Source organism: Hippocampus comes, unplaced genomic scaffold (assembly GCF_001891065.2).
Source record: "Hippocampus comes isolate QL1 unplaced genomic scaffold, H_comes_QL1_v1.1 scaffold86, whole genome shotgun sequence".
NCBI classification, from domain to species: domain Eukaryota; kingdom Metazoa; phylum Chordata; class Actinopteri; order Syngnathiformes; family Syngnathidae; genus Hippocampus; species Hippocampus comes.
Genome location: NW_017805882.1, coordinates 5052785 through 5075105, shown reverse-complemented (window position 1 = coordinate 5075105; position 22321 = coordinate 5052785). Strand labels below are relative to the sequence as shown.

The 22321-nt window shown below is 42.0% G+C and overlaps 1 protein-coding gene across 1 annotated transcript in view; it reads left to right on the top strand.

The window, feature by feature from the left end:
- The first annotated feature begins 1034 nt into the window (after positions 1-1034).
- The window catches only part of card14 (caspase recruitment domain family, member 14), a 22358-nt gene continuing 1071 nt past the window's right edge, over positions 1035-22321 (top strand). Inside the window, exons 1-19 of the mRNA XM_019889519.1 lie at positions 1035-1366; positions 1758-1895; positions 1981-2306; positions 9703-9861; positions 9953-10072; positions 11349-11474; positions 12869-13012; positions 13096-13218; positions 13794-13894; positions 14498-14556; positions 15336-15399; positions 16644-16860; positions 16934-17060; positions 18610-18850; positions 18937-19000; positions 19065-19185; positions 19295-19459; positions 21199-21317; positions 21606-21721. Coding sequence (XP_019745078.1) covers positions 1153-1366; positions 1758-1895; positions 1981-2306; positions 9703-9861; positions 9953-10072; positions 11349-11474; positions 12869-13012; positions 13096-13218; positions 13794-13894; positions 14498-14556; positions 15336-15399; positions 16644-16860; positions 16934-17060; positions 18610-18850; positions 18937-19000; positions 19065-19185; positions 19295-19459; positions 21199-21317; positions 21606-21721 — 2744 coding nt within the window. The 5' untranslated portion in view covers positions 1035-1152. The remainder of the gene's footprint in view (positions 1367-1757; positions 1896-1980; positions 2307-9702; positions 9862-9952; positions 10073-11348; positions 11475-12868; positions 13013-13095; positions 13219-13793; positions 13895-14497; positions 14557-15335; positions 15400-16643; positions 16861-16933; positions 17061-18609; positions 18851-18936; positions 19001-19064; positions 19186-19294; positions 19460-21198; positions 21318-21605; positions 21722-22321) is intronic.

The following is a 22321-nucleotide window of genomic DNA, read 5'->3' as shown; positions in this document are numbered from 1 at the left end:
CATTCAACTTTAGTTCTGACACATGGAATTCTAGTTCAGCAATTTCATAGGATCTGGATTTTTTTATTTTTGTTTTGATAGTGTTAAAATATCCTCTGAAAAGATTTCTCGCTCTCTGTTATTGAGTGTTCCCATAATTCGGCAGTGATTGTGTACCTGTTTCCTTTACAGTAGATTGCCTTGAGATCATCTATTTGTTTGCATAAATCATTCACAGCACAGTAAATAGCTTGCTCACACAAAAGGATGGCAGGTGAGCGAACAAAATGAGAAACCTTTTGAACCTACACTGTCGTTTTACAGCTGTTATGCCTCCAGTCGCATTTCCTCATTGCAACGAGGACTTTGCACTTGACTGTTCTGTTTGCTCCAGTCAGCTGTCTGGAATGTTTGTTTGATTGACTTCAATAATGAGGAATTACCGAGACAAACTTGACTGACATCTAATTTAACAGAGAACCTTCATACATGCAGAGCTGAACAATTGTTGAGGTGTCACTCCATTCAACAAACATAAATGATGCCAAAACATTTTTTTTAATGCTTTAATACAAGTCACAACTCACCTAAAATGTGAATGGATGAGACGTGCAGCTCATGTGTGCTCTCTCCAATCATAATTGTTTTGTGTTTTAATCTTTTTGACACCGAATATGATGTGGGCAAAACACAAGCCTGCTGGATTGCAATGAGGTATTGTAATAGGGGGAGAGTCGTGGTGCTGAGGGGAAGGAAGCTGATACGGGCCAATCCAAGATTGTTTAATCATGAAAACATGTTCTGCTTTGTGGTTGTTTGTGATCATGTAAGTTTATGATTGCAACGCAGTTTAGGGAATCTGTCAACTATACTGTATGTAGTTTGTCCTTACTGTGCAGAAGTCTTGTATTACAGGTTTTCCCACATGTCAACACACACACACACACACACACACACACACACACACACACACACACACACACACACACACACACACGTATTGTACACTTGATTTGACACAAACGCCCACTGGGTGTGGAGAGACTGTGCCTTTTATACCATTGGCCTGTCTCTACCAGGCTCGCTGTCATTCTTGTCTATTTCCAGTAATGAGTCACTGAGCAGCGGCGACTACGAGCAACATTTTTTGCCGACTTACTCAGCATACTCAAGATGGCAGGAGAGAGTGTGCCCGAGGGTCCCGACCTGAAGGAGATGGGCGAAGAGGAACTGTGGGAACTCATCAATGACAATCGCCATCGGCTGTCCTTGGGGGTGCGACCATGCATCGTGATTCCATACCTCAGGCAGGCCAGGGTGCTCACCGAGATGGATGAGGATGAGATCCTCTCCAGCCACAACCTCACCAATCGATCAATGAGAACAAGTAAGATGATGCTGCTGCTGCTGCTGCTATTTACTTGTAAAATCCACACTGACAATCAATTCCAGTCTGCTCCATAATGCACACCTCATCTTATTTCTATTCAAAACAAAGACACATTCACTGGCAAATTATTTTGACATGTAAGTGGAGTTACTGCATAATTGCATTATAATAGTCATACTACTGAGATATTCTAAAAGTCATCTGATTGCTTTGGCTGATAACGCAAGTTGAAACTTTTTGTTTTACACTACTGTGTGCTGCCAGGTCTGTATTGAAAATTGCCTGACCCGAATAAATTAAGCTGAAATAAAGAGACAAAGGGTATGCGATAAGGATGACTCCCCCGATCCCTGAACCTTCCCCCCGCCAACCCACACACTGTTTGCAGGCCATATGATGGATCTGCTGCGGACCCAAGGCAGGAACGGTGCAGTGGCTTTGCTGGAAAGCCTGATGATCCACTACCCGACCCTCTACACTCAAGTTACTGGACGCAAACCCAGCTCAGAACCTTCAAGATTCAGCGGTTTGTTATTTAAATGTCTGCTACTGCCAAATGAGTTTAAATTTCCATACGTCTTATTTGCCCCATGTCTCAACTCTCCGCACAGGCCTGATAAAGTATTCTGAACTGACAGAGTACCTTATCAGAGCAGTAACCGGGATGCAGAATGAGCTTCGAGAGGCTCGTTGCGAGGCTGGAAAAATGAGTGCTCGGTGTGCCTCTCTGGAGGCTGAGATTCAACAAATAATGGAGCACGAGGAAAAGTCCAGATGCCTTCAGTTGGAATATGAGCGCGTACACAGACATTTGTCTTCACTGCAACGTGAAGTTACCCAATTGAAGGACGAGAAGTGCGACTTGTATGTGCGCTACACTGCAGCCATTGAGGAGAAATCAGCTGTGAGCATGCGCCTCCATGATCTCAACTTACAGGTTGGTAGTCAACGCCAATGTCTTGGATTCCAAATAAATAGACCCTCTTAAAATACAGCTATTGGGCCAATTTATCTGCTCTGTCATATCGATAGCGACACACCATCATCTATCGATACTGTCACAGATCAAATTTGAACAATTGCTGAGTCCATGATGAGTTATTTTTAGATGTGATGATAAAGACTTGTTGACTTTGGATGCATGCCATCTCAGAAAACAAATGAAAATATGTTTCATGCTCGCTACTCTGCCAAGAATGCAGCCCAAGTGCCAAATACCTTTTCAGAATCAACATAATCTTCACAATGATAAATCACAATGAAAGTTTTCACTTACCCAAATCCGATTGTCAAAACCATGTGGGGATATTGGCCGATAAACTAAGAGTGATGGTGATCTTGATGTCAAACATCAAAAGAATGCACCCGTGTGCAACGCAGTCTGTCATCATTACTTTGCTATCTGTCGTTAAAAACTTTGAGAAAGTGCTTTAATCTCTCTATCTGTGGGTGTTCTGACACTTATGCCACCCAAATGTTTACTTTGTATATCGGTACATATTTTATTTGAGTGTGTTTGCAGAATTTGAACATCAGCATCCAGCTAAAACTCAGGAAAATGAAAACCTACTCTTAAATGATGATTCATTTAAAATATATTAGTGTATTAAAAATGTCTGTACAATTCTATCTTAAGATATATTTGAAAACCAACAGTTCTAAAACATTAATTGCAAACATATTGTACTGTATTTAATTGATGGACTGTGCTGACTAAAAAAAAAAATGAAAAATTAAGCCACTGTTATGTTTCACACAATTTGGACATTTCGTTCAGTTTTCATTTTGTGTGGCGCTAGAGGGAACCTGCTTACTAGTACGTAATCATGGAACCACTAGAACTACTTTTTTTGAAGTAAATTAATATTGCTGCCAAAGCATGTGTGTGTGTGTTTATATTGAAGGCGGAATTTCCACACTATTTGACCAGTAATCAAATACATTGGTGGATTTCCGCGGTGCTCGTTGATGGGCTCAGGAATGACCACATGCACACGTGTATTGAGTCAGGAACACATAAACGTATTTAAAGGCTAACAAATAGTCTAATACAGCATAAATCAAGCCAATTATTCTAAACAGAGCTATGGGTCATCAACTTCTAACCACGAGGGTAGCGAGGCAGAGTGACAAAGACACCTTTTCCTTGACCCACCTTTAATACAATTCCCCAAAAAGGGTGTTCCTCTCTTTGTGTGTGTGTGTGTGTGCGTGCGTGTGTGCGTGCGTGCATTTCCCTCTATTTTGTATATATTTGTTTTTTCTCATTTTAATTTTTGTTTTGGCATTTTGTCCCAATGTATTTTACACAATGTTTTCCTCGTGTTTTTACATGCTTTTCATCGGACGACAACGATGTTGGTTACTGCAGCAAATTAAAATATTATATTCAAATTGTGTAGATCCTTAATTTCGTCACATGGAGAGAGAGAGAGAGAGAGAGAGAGAGAGAGAGAGAGAGAGGACAGCCCTGCCTTTTGCCCAAAGCCAGCGAGGAAGGGCTCCTGCTAACTAAAATCAGCGGTCTAGAAAGTGGATGGATGCAACTTTACTGGCTGCAATTAAGACTATTGCGGATGCAACCATCACCATTTTTCACCATTTCATTTGGTCACATTTGTACGATTATTCTCAGCATAAATAGTGTTTCCCTGACAATCGAGAAGAATTAAAGTAATGTTATCTGTATTGCACTTACTGGACATGTTTTATTGATTTTTAAATTAATTCTCAACTTCTGCATCCATTATTTTGTTTCAAAAACAATGCATAATGCCATCACAGGAAGTTGCAGCATAACTCAGGATCTGATAGAATCCGTAACTATGCTTATGCAATAATTTATACATTGGCAGAAAACCGTAAGTGATATTGTTGTCATTGAAGAACGGAACACTTGTAGCAACATTTCTTTTTACATTTTGGATATATATAACAAATGAAATAAGTAAGAAACACAAAAAAAAAAGCGTTCTAATAAAGGCTATTCTAAAAAGGTACACTTTCAAGCCTCTCTTAAAAGCAGCAGCTCCGCGGTCCGTGGTATGCAGCGGCGGAGCGGAGTGCACGGTCACCCATTGATCGACGCTCGGTCCTCAATGGGTGGAGATGTTTGGCTTCCTCCAGAGCAGAGGTGGACCACCTGTCGAAGAATGAGCAGTTCTTTGAGGTAGATGGAGGCAGGGCCTTTGAGGCACTGCTGGGACGGCAATTAGATTTCATCAGGATACTGGCAGCACTGTTCTCTATGTGCAATATGAGAAGAGTTAAGCCTGGAAGAGACAATTGTGTGGACAAGTTACTCGTCATCAGACTGATTGAGTGTGTGGTCCAAATTTTGCAATGTTTTTGAGGTGAAAGAAGGGGATCTTGCAGAGGTGATTAATGTGTCTGAAAAGTCAAGTGAGGGTGCATTTCGACACTCAAGTTAGTGACTGAAGTCGAGAGGCGAATGCCAGAGAATTATTTCAAAAACCTCCTCGGTGGCAGGGCCCCATTGGTGGTTGAAATCTGCCCGGAGTTCCTAAAGGCTGTGGATGCTGGGGAGCTCTCCTGGTTGACAGGCCTCTGCAACATCGCGTCGACGTCGGAGACAGTGTCTCTGGAATGTCAAGGACTGAAGGGTGTGTTCCAACTACAGGGCAATCACACTCCTCAGCCTTCCTGGTAAATCAAGTCTCAGATTTTGGAGGAGCAGTGTTCTTGAGGGTGTGTGGGAGTTTCCCCAACCATTCTACATGTGCTTTGTGGACTTTATGGAATGTGTTCAACCGTGTCCCTCATAGGCTCTTGTGGAGAGAATTTTGGCTGTACTGCCAGATTTGTTTCCAGTGAGAGTTGCACTCTACAAAAGCTGCCCACTGATTTTGTTCTGAAACCTTTTATTGACAGATTTTCTGAGGGCACTGGGGGGTCCCTGATTTGGTGACCTCAATATTGCTTCTCTTATTGCAGATGATGTAGTTCTTTGGATGCAATTCTCATGCAAATGTTTCACAACTGAGTGTGAAGTGTTTGGGATGAGAATCAGCATTTATTGTGGTTTTTTTCTTGTTTTTGAAAAATATTGAAAACTGACTGAGGCAATTATGCAATGTGGCTGATGACCGGTTAATTATTCTTTTTTTTTTCCCCCACATACACGCATGCAAGGTTAAAAAAAAACTTTTGTTTTAAATGTCATTCCTATTCCAGTGTTGTCAAATGTTACTCACTTCTGTACTCGATAGTTAATGTCAAATCTCAGGAATGTTGCTGAAAGCTTCTTGAAAGTGTCTTGCACATTTTTTTTTTCCCCCACATACACGCATGCAAGGTTAAAAAAAAACTTTTGTTTTAAGTGTCATTCCTATTCCAGTGTTGTCAAATGTTACTCACTTCTGTACTCGATAGTTAATGTCAAATCTCAGGAATGTTGCTGAAAGCTTCTTGAAAGTGTCTTGCACATTGCAATGCATTTCATTAAAGGGGAAGCCAACCCCCAATTTTTCTTGGGAGTATGTTCGATGCACCTCCATTAGTTTCACCAGGGCATTCTGTGTGTGTGTGTGTGTGTGTGTGTGTGTACTTTCAGGCATGGGCAAATGGTCTGAGAGGACAATCCGGGTGTTATCAACTGGATCTGTCAGATTAGGTGTGAATTGTCATTCTATTGTGAATCTTCCTTTGATGTGGATATGGTCTTCCGCATTTGGCCGTCTTCTGTTGTTGGAAGTGGTCGTCCTGCTGTGGGGGCCCTTTTAAGTGCCGATTGTGATCTCCAGTCAAGCGGCCGGGGTCCCCCCCTTGCTCGTGGCACCTTGGCACCCCCTCTTCCTCAACCACAGCCAAATGTATACAGTCTCTCATTTACACTCAACAAAACATCATTACAGTATTTGCAGTCACGTATTCCAAACCTTCACTCGAATCATCTATAACCATGAAAAGCAGCACTGACACAACATCCTGATTAATATAGCGCTGCAGCTGTAACAAAGTGCACAGCAATATGAAAGCCGATACTGTGAAAGAAAATCCTTTCAGTACATATACTGTATATATACAGGTATATATATATATATATATATATATATATATATATAGAGAGAGAGAGAGAGAGAGAGAGAGAGAGAGAGAGAGAGAGAGAGAGAGAGGACAGCCCTGCCTTTTGCCCAAAGCCAGCGAGGAAGGGCTCCTGCTAACTAAAATCAGCGGTCTAGAAAGTGGATGGATGCAACTTTACTGGCTGCAATTAAGACTATTGCGGATGCAACCATCACCATTTTTCACCATTTCATTTGGTCACATTTGTACGATTATTCTCAGCATAAATAGTGTTTCCCTGACAATCGAGAAGAATTAAAGTAATGTTATCTGTATTGCACTTACTGGACATGTTTTATTGATTTTTAAATTAATTCTCAACTTCTGCATCCATTATTTTGTTTCAAAAACAATGCATAATGCCATCACAGGAAGTTGCAGCATAACTCAGGATCTGATAGAATCCGTAACTATGCTTATGCAATAATTTATACATTGGCAGAAAACCGTAAGTGATATTGTTGTCATTGAAGAACGGAACACTTGTAGCAACATTTCTTTTTACATTTTGGATATATATAACAAATGAAATAAGTAAGAAACACAAAAAAAAAAGCGTTCTAATAAAGGCTATTCTAAAAAGGTACACTTTCAAGCCTCTCTTAAAAGCAGCAGCTCCGCGGTCCGTGGTATGCAGCGGCGGAGCGGAGTGCACGGTCACCCATTGATCGACGCTCGGTCCTCAATGGGTGGAGATGTTTGGCTTCCTCCAGAGCAGAGGTGGACCACCTGTCGAAGAATGAGCAGTTCTTTGAGGTAGATGGAGGCAGGGCCTTTGAGGCACTGCTGGGACGGCAATTAGATTTCATCAGGATACTGGCAGCACTGTTCTCTATGTGCAATATGAGAAGAGTTAAGCCTGGAAGAGACAATTGTGTGGACAAGTTACTCGTCATCAGACTGATTGAGTGTGTGGTCCAAATTTTGCAATGTTTTTGAGGTGAAAGAAGGGGATCTTGCAGAGGTGATTAATGTGTCTGAAAAGTCAAGTGAGGGTGCATTTCGACACTCAAGTTAGTGACTGAAGTCGAGAGGCGAATGCCAGAGAATTATTTCAAAAACCTCCTCGGTGGCAGGGCCCCATTGGTGGTTGAAATCTGCCCGGAGTTCCTAAAGGCTGTGGATGCTGGGGAGCTCTCCTGGTTGACAGGCCTCTGCAACATCGCGTCGACGTCGGAGACAGTGTCTCTGGAATGTCAAGGACTGAAGGGTGTGTTCCAACTACAGGGCAATCACACTCCTCAGCCTTCCTGGTAAATCAAGTCTCAGATTTTGGAGGAGCAGTGTTCTTGAGGGTGTGTGGGAGTTTCCCCAACCATTCTACATGTGCTTTGTGGACTTTATGGAATGTGTTCAACCGTGTCCCTCATAGGCTCTTGTGGAGAGAATTTTGGCTGTACTGCCAGATTTGTTTCCAGTGAGAGTTGCACTCTACAAAAGCTGCCCACTGATTTTGTTCTGAAACCTTTTATTGACAGATTTTCTGAGGGCACTGGGGGGTCCCTGATTTGGTGACCTCAATATTGCTTCTCTTATTGCAGATGATGTAGTTCTTTGGATGCAATTCTCATGCAAATGTTTCACAACTGAGTGTGAAGTGTTTGGGATGAGAATCAGCATTTATTGTGGTTTTTTTCTTGTTTTTGAAAAATATTGAAAACTGACTGAGGCAATTATGCAATGTGGCTGATGACCGGTTAATTATTCTTTTTTTTTCCCCCCACATACACGCATGCAAGGTTAAAAAAAAACTTTTGTTTTAAGTGTCATTCCTATTCCAGTGTTGTCAAATGTTACTCACTTCTGTACTCGATAGTTAATGTCAAATCTCAGGAATGTTGCTGAAAGCTTCTTGAAAGTGTCTTGCACATTGCAATGCATTTCATTAAAGGGGAAGCCAACCCCCAATTTTTCTTGGGAGTATGTTCGATGCACCTCCATTAGTTTCACCAGGGCATTCTAATATTGTGTTTGTGGAATAAGAGTTAAGCAGCAAAATCAAAAAAAAAAAAAAAAAAATTAGCCATCTCAGGGAGCGGTCAATCACGGTTTACCTGTTTTCTGAAGCTAATCCATGACAGGTCATACCTGAGCCCTGTGCAACTCTGATGTCATTTGCAGTTGACAGCAAGTGGCAAAATGGCATTCCCTTGAGATGGACAAAAAATGGTGGATTTTATTTTTTTATAACTCATCTTCAACAAACACACTATTTATCAGAATGCCGTGTTTGAGACTCGCAGAGCCACATGGAACATGTCATCGGAAAGAAAAATTTGCGATTGACTTGCCTTGAAAAAGTTGATTATTTGTGAAGAAGCTAAAATTGGATTATTTCACTGAGAAAAATAATGTGTTAGATATGACGATGCTGTCGAATATTGTTTACTGTTCAACAATGATTGAGGGTGGGCAATTTATACAATTTTTGTTGTTCCATCATTTGTCATTCATCAACAGCATAGCAACCCGTCCGTTATTGTCAGTCCATCAAATTTTTAAGCTGAGCCATGAAAATCACTCTTCCCGCATTGCTTCCCGCAGTAAATTTCATCGCTCTGCCACTCCATCTATCGTCACGCCATCAGTCCGCCAAAAGCAAACACTTTACACTCCAACAGATGAAAAAGCCAATTTGATTAAAATTGTGCAAGGAGTGCACTACACATATACCAGTGGATCTACATGATACAGTTTCTGCCCAAAGAGCTTGACACACAGACACATACACTCGTATACATTTCACATACATTTATCTATTTAACTGTTCAGTAGAGCTGCACTTGTGCCTGCCTTGAGCTGTTTGAACTCCTAAAATGCTAAAGAGTTTTAAATTTAAGATTAAAAGGGTTTGCAACAACCAGAATCCCACTCTACAATGTGGCAATGGGTAACATCCAATCCGAGTAGCTCCCATTCCTAGTCCTGTCTATGAATGCTCATCGTCATTGTCTGCTTCTTCAGTCAGGATGAATGGCTTCAATATCAATGTGGTTGGGACTCTTTGTTGAAACAAATGAATGGATTGTCAAGTAGTAGAGCAGCCGATCATTAAAATTAAAATTGGCAACTTCATAATATTTGGTTTCAGATGCATCACATTCAAAAGTCAGATTCGCAGCTAGCATTGACACCTGCTGCTGATGTATCAACAGGATACCTTGAGATATGACGTAACACAAGATCGGTGTTTTGTCTCCGTACCTTCCGATGATCATTTATGTTTCTTATGTACTGTGTTGTGGCAGATCTACCAACTGCAAACAGAACTGCAAAAGGCCCAAACAGAGAGTGACTTCCAGAAACGGCGTTCTCTGAGATGCGACTCTTTAGCTGAGGCGTCTCTGCTGCAAGAGGAAGTCAGGAGTCTGCGCTGCCAGTTAGTCAAGATAGAGAAACTAAACCCAGTGAGAAAAAAAAAGTCCCGACCTGGATATGAGAGGCAAAAACTATTTTATCTGCCGTGATGGTATTTCATCGACACTTTCCCTTTGGTAGGCGCATCAGGATATTCTGGCTCAGGACCTGGCTGAGGCTATAGATAGCCAAGTGGAACTCGCAGGTCAGCTCAAGTGTTATAGAGAAGAAAATGAACAGATGCACAGAGAGAAAAAAGAGGTGAGTTTCATTAGTGTGACTGTGGAACTCTTTTTTTTTCTCCTTTTTTTTTAATCACGAGCCAATGTGGTCGTGACTCTCTGAAGTGACCAGCTAATCAGAATTTCCACAACCACCTTTTTTTTTTTTTAATAACTTGAACTCCACTGTTTTCTTAGTCAAGAAATTTGCATGCCGGCCCGGTGGTCCAGTGGTGAGTGCGGCCTTCCTGTGTGGAGTTTGCATCTTCTCCCCGTGCCTGCGTGGGTTTTCTCTCCAGCCACATTCCAAAAACATGCGTGGCAGGCTGATTGAACACTCTAAATTGTCCCAAGGTGTGAGTGTGAGGGTGGATGGTTGTTTGTCTGAGGGTCCCCTGCGATTGGCTGGCAACCGGTTCTGGGTGTCCCCCGCCTACTGCCCCAAGACAGCTGGGGTAAGCTCCAGCACGCCCCGCGACTCTTGTGAGAACAAAGCAGATCAGAAATGAATGGATGGATATGGAATGTAATGGGAAGCCTGTGTAGGAGGAGGCTGCATGACTTGACATTTTTGAAAAATTATCAGCAGCTCTTTTTTCAGAGACCTCCATCAGGTTGACCATTTTTTGAACTAATGTCGAAAATAAATTAAGTAAAAATGCTGCAGAGCAATCAATGTACTCCAGTTAGGCGTGCTTCACGAGTAGCAACGTAAGATGGCTGCCAGTGGCTTCACTTCACGCTACTGCGAGTATGATTAGTTCATTGAATCCCCCTTTTTTTCCCTTCAAGCTTCCATCATGCTCTGCTTTTAATGACTCATGTGGCTGCCCAAGCCCACATGACTCGCTTTGGGCGCTAAATAAGGTCCTCATCCCCCTCAATAGGAAGGCTTAATAGCTGTGTGTTTAGTCGTGTTTTCTCCTAGACGTCCAACGAAATATGGCACTCTTGAATAAAAAGGAACTGCCTCAATGCAAAATCAACGCATGCTAAGAGGAACATTGCTACAGTTAACATAGTGTCAGTAGTTATTTTGCACCAATGTGGCTTGTGAGATGGAAAATGTCATTCAGGAGTCTGGGAGTTCTTGATTAACTGCTATGTGCCGGAGCTCTAATTGCCCTGGAGACAAACCGTGAACGCTTGACTGCACAGGAATGGAATCGGGGAACTTGTGCTGCAAATACATTTGTTGCCAATCATACACTGACGTGGTTTCTCTATGTAGTGAAGCATCGTGTTGACTTTGTCGTCAAATTGTGTACGTAATGTTCACACAAAATTCTCACGACATCATGTGCATCATTGTTCAGCTTTTGGATCAGAACGAATGCCTGACCCTTCAAGTGAAGCAGCTGACCCTGGATTGTAACATGTACCAACAAAAGAGCACCGTCATCCAGAATCAGATGAGAGAGCTGCAGACAGAGAGAGACCAAGTAAGACTTTTTCAGGACACCGTAAGATAAATTGAATTAGAGATGATGCCTCTCTCTAGAAGTCATGGAACAATTTTAACTCAGTCAATCATCTATTCAAGTTTTTAACACCAGAATATGATTTTGCCACCTTACAATGAAGTCTGCTGGGATAGGCTTCAGCTCACCTGCCACCCAAATAAGCGATGTTAACGCTACTTTTCAAATATGTGCAAATTAATTTAAAATTTTTTTCCAATTTGTGTATCGTCATTTGTTAGCACTCACCGTTGACATGCTTGAAATTTTTTTTTTCATTATAATTATACCAGTAATGATTATACACCAATATTAAATATTTTTATTCTTTCTATTTTTCCATTTGTATCATTTACTTTCTTTCTTAGTGAACTGTCCATGTATTTCTGAAAATATGTCAGTGAGCAAGCCATTGATATTTTCCAGATTGTGTCATGAGCCGGCTACCGGTAACTGAAACAATACCGCCCCCACAGGAATGTCCTGAGTCAAACGTTAAGCCGAGTTCATTTGGTTAACGGCATTATCAACGTCAGATTCCGAAAAATGTTTGACTGCGTCTGCGGCTTTGTGTGCGTCTGTGGCATGTGCCTCTTTTACGGATTGTCACACTACATTGACACGTATAATTAGACTTGGTGAAGAGTTTCTTACACGAGTGAGAATCACAGGAAGAAGCATCTAGCTTCACCTTTGGTAGAATTGTGTTCGCATGGTTGAATGTCTCCTGTTCTGACTGCAACTAGGAGGGAGTCGCATGAGTCAAGACTGATGCAAAAAAAACGTCTCCCATGGGATGTAAATTCCGGATGTCATGATTACTGTACATTTATTTGCACCCTAGTCCGGGAACAAGTCACTTGATTTTGAGTATCGGACAGAACCGAGTCCCAATCCAATATCACCACAATGTAGAAATGTAGAAAATTCAAAAATTCGATCTTTCTCAGCGGGTACTGATCAGCTGAAAATCACGTGATCGGCCCCAATTTCTGATCGTGTGACAGGATCGTGACAACCCTGATGTGACTATTTCAATAAATAGCAACATATTCTGTGGCTCCTGAACCTTTGAAGAGATGGGATTCAACACACAGTTTGTGGGTTCAACAGTTGCTAATTTCCTCAGGACAGGACTCAAAACAAGTCGATTTTTATTCAAAGTCTCAGTAGAGGGTGGAAACTGTGACATAATTCTTCAGACACCCAACACCAGAAAGACACCCACCACATATCCTGTAGATTGGACTACTCCCGAGGACTAATACATGACGAGTCACTATTTGTGAAAACCATGTGAGAAATGCGTGTGTGTGCCTGTGTGTTATTTAAAACTGGCAAGTTATCCAACTGAATTGGTTTTCTGTGCTTCCAAGGCATACCTTTCCAGAAATGAGGCCCAGACCCAGATCGCCTGCATCCTGGCTGAGAAAGACGTCCTGAGGTCTCAAATGATGGAGCTCCAGGAGAGAGCCTTTAGTGTGAATGCCGAACACAGCAAAGAATGGCAGAGCACTAAAGTAATTATGGACCCCAACTACATTGGCATACAGGGCAAAAGAATTCCGAATGAAACGCCATTCTTCTTTTTTCACTTCGTAAGGAGAGGGGGGTTGGCTGGGAGTGTCAACTATCCAGTTCTGAAGATTCACCATTTCCAAACAGGCGCAGACTTTGCCGCATGGATGCAATTTATCCCTTTTCACTGAATTCCTTTTCCTCAGAGGTATGTGAACGGAAGCTAAGTTATTATCAAAACTGTCAAAAAAATAGTTGCTCATTCACAAGCAGCATAATACACATTCAGTAGCTTGACAATAGTGAGCAGCCTTTTGACATTGACATCTTTTGATTTTTCTGATTCATTGTCGGGTTCTAGTACTCTTGAAACAATTGTGACAGTTTTAAAGATACTGTACAAACTAATGGCAAGTCGAGCAAGTGTAATATATACAATACAAGACACACAAGTCGTCTAAAATCTTTGCAAAAAGAATAATGCAAAGTTTTGACTGTCACAGACTGCCTGTTGAAATCTGATGTTTAAACTCTTTACTATTGTTTTGTAGTTTTCAATGGTGTTAAACTGTGCTGCATGATAATCAGTGGGAGAGGGAATTTTAATATTTTGCTTGCCTCATATATATAATAAGTCCTAATATCAACCATGTAATAAGCATTTGGTCAAATTGATACCGTATTTAGGTGTGTTTAGCCAACCTCTAATCAAGCACATATATTCGGCTTTAAAATGTTGACTTTTGTTTGCATGTATGCCCACGTTCCACGTTCATCTTGAAGTGCAAAGAGCCATTGACAAGTAGCGTCCGGTCCAGAAACGTAGAGCCTCCAAGTCCGCAGTCTCTCCGCAGAAGAGAGGTAGCTCTTTACGAAGACAGCAGGTGAGTGCGCTTCTGTGACTAATACTTTACCGTATTTCTGTCATGATGTGAAAGTAAACTATTCGCACCTTGTGTACAGTATGAAACAACAGAGCAACCAGTCAGTGACATTGTGAGAAAATAGTTTACTTTACTCTCCAAACAATGTGATCACCTTTGCCTGCCAAACCTGTCTGAGTGCTGCAATTACCTCCAATTCTGCACGCGTGCTTTTACTAAATTATACAATAAAAACTTTGGAGGGAACTTCCACCGGTCCGTTTCCTTGTTTTAATAGTACCTTAGCCACGCCCACATTGGGCGGGCAACTTTACCTAGCCCAATTGACCACATATGACTCCTCGATCTTAACTGGATTCAACTATTATGTTTGCCAAGAGTGCCATAGATAAGGAAGGCCAAGCGAGGAGAGAGCACAGCGACACAACGTCCTAACTCTAGTCACCTATCTAATTGTGTGCCAGTGAGACCAAATCAAACAGGATGAAGCTGATCATCATTGTGTTTGGGTGTGTGCACATGTGCTTGCACGCACGTGTGCATCTGTGCATGTGTTGACAGAGAGACTCACAAATCTGATACGGATGTTTTATTGTCTTGTAGCGTGGAAACAGCGGAGACCGATGATTCTTCATTGGACGACTTTGAGATCCTCCCAAGTGGTGTGTTACGCATGTCTACATTCCTTGGTTAAGTTTGTGGTTCTGCGGGGGAGACCAATCTTGTTTGGAAAGGTTCTCACTGTTTTAAGCTTGAAAGTCTTGCTTGGGCTGTGGTTTTGTTTTGGGGTTTTTTTCAAACTTGAATCCAAGAACCAGATTTGGCAACTAAAACTACAAATGAGAGTTTGACAATGTACTTCCTTGACAGGCAAATCAAACTGTGTCTCAACCAATCAACGAAAAATAGATAAACATGGAATATAGCCGCGCGGTGGATGAGTGCTTCAGCTCATATCTGCCTCATATTGAGGAGATCCAGGAGGTGGTTAGTGGGACTGTCTGTGTGGAGTTTGCTTTTCATCCTTGTGCTTGCTTAGGTTTTCTCTGGATACTCCAGCTTCCTCCCACATTCCAAAGGCAAGCATGGTAGGTCAATTGAAGACTCAAAATTGTCCCTTGGTGTAATTGTGAATAGTTGATTGCCAATATGTGCCCTGCAATTGATTGGCAACCGGTCCAAGGTGTACCTGTCCTCTCACCAAGAAGGGATGAAGCAGGCTCCAATTCCCCATGACCCTAATGAGCACAAACGGCCTAGTTTTGTCATGCACTCCAGTTCTTGTCAAGAGTTGAAATGTTAAATTTTCAACACATTTCCTTGTAAAGTGACCAAGAAAGGCTTTAAGTGATGTATGATTGCGGACACGTTTTTTTTATTTCACAGGGAAACCACCTTGATGCCCCAAAAAAAATCACTAAATCCCATCTCTTCTGTTTAGTGTTGAGCGAAGACAAACCCCCATCAAGACTTTATGCTGCAGGTGGGACCAAAACCACATACAGGTGAGGCAATTGTACAACCAATAATACTATAAAAATGACAGTTCACATGACTTTTTGGGGTGTGAAATCAGGCATAATTTTATTGATCAATTGTCCAACTTAGTGCACAATATATATATATATATATATCCTCCTGACTACCAGGAAAAAAAATGTTGTCCAATCACATTTATTTTGACATTCCCCAATCTATGTGAAGTAATTGGACTCCTCCAAAAGAAATTTTTGAAATCCCACTACATTTTTTAAACAGGCTCAAATACACTTAAAACAACTCAAACAACACTTTAACGTGTTCATAAGAGTCTTATAATTAAAATGCCAACAGCATTTCAAGACAAAATGTGGTCGATAAAAAGTATTACTTTTCCTCTTCCCATAAAAAGTGCTTGCACTGAGGGAAGCCATTTTCTTACTTTTTCTAACCCCTACAAATTTGTTATCATTGGAAAGCACTGAATGTCCTCTTTAGAGTAACAAAAGGAGTTAATGCGATTGGAGGCATTTGGTGGGAGATATTTAGGTTCACAAATGTCCTCTACAGAGGACAAATTTGAACTACTGGTAGTCAGGAGGATATATAAGGATAAGGCTAACATCGTCGTTTCAGATGTCAAAAAGTATTATTTGCGGCTCCCAGTGGTGTCTTTTCCATGGTAACTGGCTCAAAATGGCCCTTTGAGTGCAAAAGGTTGCCAACCTCTGTTCTAGACTCTGAGCCCAATTTTGCTGTACAGTACACATTAAGAATGAAAAAACAATGTTTTCACATCTCTTGAAGAATAGACCATCAACGCTAACGCATGCATGTTTCATGGATTGTTTAGTGTAATGCGGTTTCTGGTCTTGCAAAAAAGAGAATTCCAAGCTTACAATGACGGCAGCATTCGACAGCACGTGGCCTGACGAAGACCACAGTAGTGTCTTAATGCTCTTGAGCCTTCCTATCTCTCGGAACTCCTTTTTCCCTATGTCCCCTCATGAGCTCTGAGGTCCTCCGCCGCCAGAGTTTTTATTCACCAAGTCAGGACACACGCACACAGTGAGGCATTGTTTCAGTTTCAGGGCGACAGTTTGTGCCAGAGAATGTTGTGGGAAGTCTGGGCTTCCCCGTTAAAGTTACTCCCACCACAACTCGACCCTGGATAAGCGGGAGAGGATGGATGGATGATTGATTGTTTGATGGGATTAATTCAATAATGAAATGTGCTTTCTTTTTTTTATTGTCCCTAATCTCTCACCAGCCTGGATAAGAATGCCGTACCTCCATTCCTCGTGCGTTCACGTGCGAAAGCATTGCGCATTATTGGCCGCATAGTCACCATTGCCTTCCAGGGGGAGACACTGCTAAATCAGATTGCGGTGGTAGGGGGTAATAAGACCGGAGTCTTTGTGCATGAAGTAACAGAAGGGAGTGCTGCACATACTGTGGGTATCACCCAGGGAGCACAAATCGTGGAGGTGAGAGAAAACTTTTTGACGACACGAATTATTGCGTTTGAAGGTGTGTAATAGAACAATGATGATTTTGTAGGTCAGATACAAACAGGATGAAAAAGCTCTCAAGATGGTGCTGGAAGATTCCACTTTAGAAGAAGCTCTGTGGGCACTTGGCCAGGTCACTGGTCCCTGCCATCTGTCTTTGCGTCCCAGGCCAGATGGTATGTCTCCACAGTGCTTGAAACCTGCATGTACAGTTTTCATTCCCGTACTATATTTCCACTGCAAAAATTTCTCCAGAACTCCAAATTGAAGCGTCATCGACCTCAATTCCAGTGAAGTTGGCTCTATGTGTAAAATGTTCTGAAAACGGAATACAAAGATGGGAACTGAGGACACTTAATGTGGAATCTTTGTCGGTGGAATTCTTTCGCATTCTTGCTTGATGTACAAAGCTCAAACGTCCGGCATTTCGGTTGTCGTACTTTGCGCTTCATAATGCGTCTGTGACAGCGTGGCCCCCCTCAGGTGCTGAAGGGAGGCCACTGCTACCAACTTAAACCTGCGCTCACATTCGCACACACGCATACCACAGACCTTTTTTTTTGTCCTGTTTCCAATTCGTCCACTCCTCCGTCGGTTTTGGGGCGCACACAAGATCACTGTTAAACCATCTGCCACACCACAGCCCTCGTGTTCCACAAACTTTTCTCCAGTATCCACCTCCCATTCGCAACTCTCCACCGTCAAAACAGAGCGCCGCTGTTACTTCCGAGTTTTGTAACGTCAGGTGCGGGACGCCTGCGTGTGACTTTCACCTGTGGATTGTTCTAAACAGGAGTTTCTTGAGCAGTCCTCAGCGTTCCCGTTCTTTTGTTGCCTCCGTCGCAGATTTTTGGAACATGGTGCAGGCATCAAATTAGAAAGGAGGAATATTTGAAAAACAAATAAATAAATGACCTTCGGCATTTTGAACATTCACTACATTGTCTTTGTCGTGTAATTTGATTGGATATAGGTTGACAAGGAAATGCAAATCATTGTATTCTCTTTTTATGTTTTGCACACTGTCCATACTACATTGGAATTGGTGTTTGTATATTAAATCCATTTTTAAAATCAGGATAAAACAGCCATCATATCCAAACTAACCACACAGACAGGATCATGAAGGGGAATCAATCTATTCAAGTAGAAAACAGACACATTTGCTTTTAATTGTTGGCTATTTCGTAAGACAGGATTTCAAAAAGATATAATCCAGTACAAATGCAGTGGTGCAGATGCAATGCCACTCTGAAATTTCATTGTGTCTAATCATCAATAACCTTAGCCTGTATTGTTTAATGTGTCACCCACATGTATTCTGCCATTCATTGGATAGTACATCTCATCAAATTTGGATCAGGTATAAAAGTTGATGCGTATATTCGATATACAGAACAAAGTACAATGCTCCCACCACTGTATTGTTTGTTGTCGCTACTTGTTGTTGCCACTCGCTTTGATCTAAAGAAGGTCGACTAAAAACCATGGAGAGTCACTGACAGTTGTCAACAATGACCTCAACAGCTTTCTTCAAGAGCATTTATGGGCCAGAGCTTCTTCTTGACTTGACGATGAATACATTTAAGGCATAAGGCAACTGAGTAAATGCGAAAAAAAAAAATACAAATCCATCACATTTTAATTAGCACCAAACAGAATTACAATCATTGATGTGTGTAATCATTTTACAGGACTCTGTTTTTCTGTGCCTATTGTATACAGACTATGAGGCCTTGCTTCAGCAATTGCAGGAGAGTGAGATGTCATCGGGTGACTCTTTCTACGTGCGTGTCAACGTGACCATCCCAGCGGGACCCAAAGGGACACTGACTGTGTCCTGCAATGACATTTTACATGTGACCAACACACGCCCGGCTGACACCCAAGACTCGTGGTACGTCAGTAAAGTTCATCCGTGCCAGCTTCTGGCCCTCCACAGTGGATTAGTACCAAACTACTACAGGTATTTATGTGCCATATGCAAAGTTTAAGGACATTAAGCTTCATTATCATTGACCACTCTGCTTCTTGACCCGCTAATAATCACAGAGCACAGCGACTTCTCATTCGGGCTATTGAAGAAATGAACTTTCAAACGTCAAAGTCTCAAAAGGTAAGCGTGACTGTGTATGGAGTGCAATTTTGCACAGCTCACTGGTGAACACTTCCCTCTTCAGCAAGCGCACATGATGGCTGAGAACACTCAGAAAGCAGTGAGGATTGTCAGTACAGGTCGCCAGGGCCGAAACCCTCTCTGGGTCAGCGTAGAGAATGAAAAGAGCAAGAGCACAGAATCGGGTACAGAAACACAACATTTGACTCCATTAAAAAAAAAAAGAGTAATTGTTACACACAAAATTGATCAGAATTTCTTGTTTGAAAACACTGTATATTCTCTCACAACTAGATGAAACATCGCCACCCAGAAGTTGTCTAACTCTCATGCCCTATACACCGGTCACACCCCACTTCCCACCCATCTGTCGACCAGTCCTGTTACTGCCATCCATCCTGGGACGCATCCTGGATAAGAAGGTGGCAGCATGGCAGGGCTTTGAGCTCTGTGAACCTGGTAAGAGAAATTCTGCATTATATTGCATTTGTTTTTTAAGAGGGGCGGCCCGGTGGTCCAATGGTTAGTGCGTCGACCTCCCAGTACAGAGGTACCGGGTTGAATTCCACCTCTGGCTTCTCTGTGTGGAGTTCGCATTTTCTCCCCAGGCCTGCGTGGGTTTTCCTGCGGGTACTCCGGTTTCCTCCCACATTCCAAAAACATGCATGGCAGGCTGATTGAACACTCTAACTTGTCCCTAGGTGTGAGTGTGAGCGCAGATGGTTATTTGTCTCTGTGTGCCCTGCAATTGGCTGGCAACCGATTCAGGGTGTCCCCCGCCTCCTGCCCGAAGACAGCAGGGATAGGCTCCAGCACCCACCGCGACCCTAGTGAGGATAAGCGGATCGGAAAATGGATGGATGGATGGATGTTTTTTAAGAACAATCTCTAATTCCAAAGAAATTGGGAAGTTGTGTAAAATATAAATAAAAACAGACTACAATGATTTGCTCTCACTTTTCAATCTATATTCAATTAAAAACACTACAAAGACAAGACATTTAATGTTCCAACGGATAAACTTGATTTTTTCTTTGCAAATATTCACTAATTTTGAATTTGATGCCTACAGCACGTTTCCAAAAAGCTGGGACATTGGCAACAAAAGATGAAAGTTGAGGAATGCTAAAAACCAAAACAAACAAACTAACAAGCAAAAACAAAAACCACCAGTTTGGAACATTTCACAGGTGAATAGGTTAAATGGACAATCTGGGAATGAAACCACATTAAGTGTCTGTCTCAAAACACAGGACACAGGAATGCTAACAGACAGCTAGTTAGCTCCACGAATAGAGCTGAAAAAAACCCCAGTAAGAAATCATCCATCTGCCCTCCCTGGAATTTGCTGAGAGCAAAGCCAAAGGATATGAGACAAGAGCCAACAGCTTGACCTGAACATGAAGAACATGGATCTGGGAGAACCCAGTGCCCAGAGATCTGTGATGCAATGGGCCGGCTAGCCTGACCATCATCCTCAACGCCTGGACAGACAGTGGGATAGCCAGGGACAACTGCTAATGGGAAGATGAGCAACACAACTCCTGAGGGACAAAGTGTGGAGTAACAAAATAGAATGGCTCCACTGTTGCGGGACCCTGGATCTACATATGTCGACCTGGACAATGCTTCACACAACGGGTAAGGTCTGAAAGAATATCAGAAGATAGGAGGTTACGGAGAAACAGCTCGGCCTCAGACTTGGATTGTGGTTGACTCTGCGATAAAAGATGTGAGAAGTCCAGCAACAACACCAACGTGCTGTGTTCTCCTTACGATATGGTCTCTGACATGACTGATCGGATGCTGAGTATTGTCGGGGCAAATCCAACTTTGGAAAAGAACACCATAAACACTCTGTGGTTGCCTTTTACATTATTGAGCTACATTGAGGAAATTCACAAGCTTGAGCATCTTATGATTTAAATTTTCCACTCTTGAGTGTGATTCGAAATCCACTCCTCAATTTGTCTGTATGTGCATTATTTTCTGTGTATTATAAAACACAATGTGCAATATATCTTACACAGTGTTGATTTTTTTTAATTGCTGTTTGTAAATTACATCTCCCGCTTATTTTGATTTTGCTTGTTTTTTTTTCAGACTAGATTGATAGATAGATGCTGTTGTTGTTCTTTCTTCTTCTTCAATGAATCACAGTACACCATGTTAACAAACAGACATACTGTTTGTTGCAGAGATGTTGTGCTCCAGTGATCATGCAGTCCGATTGCAGAAGTCTGAACTCCTGGAGGAATGTGAGGTGGGAAGAAACTTCTGCTACACTGTGCAGAGTGTGGAAAAAGTCATGAAAAAGGTTTGTGCGTCAACCTATGCATTGATGTAGACTGCATTTTTTGGGCAGACTGAATTGCAAGCATGTGCTGTAGGGAAGGACAACAACGGGGACACAATTGTTCATCTGTGTGACTGGAGCTTCACACATTTGATATTTTTTTCAATGCAAGTATAAAAGATGGACGATTCCTAACTCAACACCAAAGGGTTTGAAGCAAACAACAAGATAACCAGGTCCAGATACAGAACAACCTTTTATGAGCCAATCTTAAGTTGCATTATATTTTTTTGTCTCCTCATCCTATAGGGTATTCATTGTGTATTACCGCTTGGGCTGGACTGTGTACGTCGTCTGCACAGAGCAGAGATCTTTCCGATTATCATCTTCGTCGGGCAGTCTGCGCGCAGTGCACGCAAACTCAGGTATATTTTCTTCCTCCTTCATCCAAAATATCATCACTAAGAGTAGACAGTTATTTCAGAAATGAACTTACCATATTTTCCGGAGTGAAAGGCGAACCTAAAAGTCTTCCATTTTCTTAAAAGCTCACAGCGCGCCTTAAAACCCGGTGCACCTTGTGTATGGTCGTTACAGTAATATTTCAACCCCAAAATGGCTCCTTGCTGGAGACATGCTGACAATGCAGAGTTCAAACTTAAGGCGATCGGTTACACAGTTGAACACGGAAATAGAGCAGCGGCAAGAGTTCAACGTTAACGAGTCAATGTTATAACTTGCTGTTGGTTAAGTGAACTGTGTCACTGCTTTATTAAATAAGTTTTACTGACATCTGATTGTTCTGTTGGCGTTTCCTTTAGCGTAGCTCCATCTAGTGGATGCATTGTGGATTGCGTCTTATAATGCGGTGTGCCCATCTAGTGGATGCATTGTGGATTGCGTCTTATAATGCGGTGTGCCCACTGTATGAAAAAAATTACAAAATAGGCCATTCATTGAAGGTGCGCCTCATATTCCAGTGCGCTTTTTAGTGTGGAAAATACGGTAATGATTTATCCATGCCA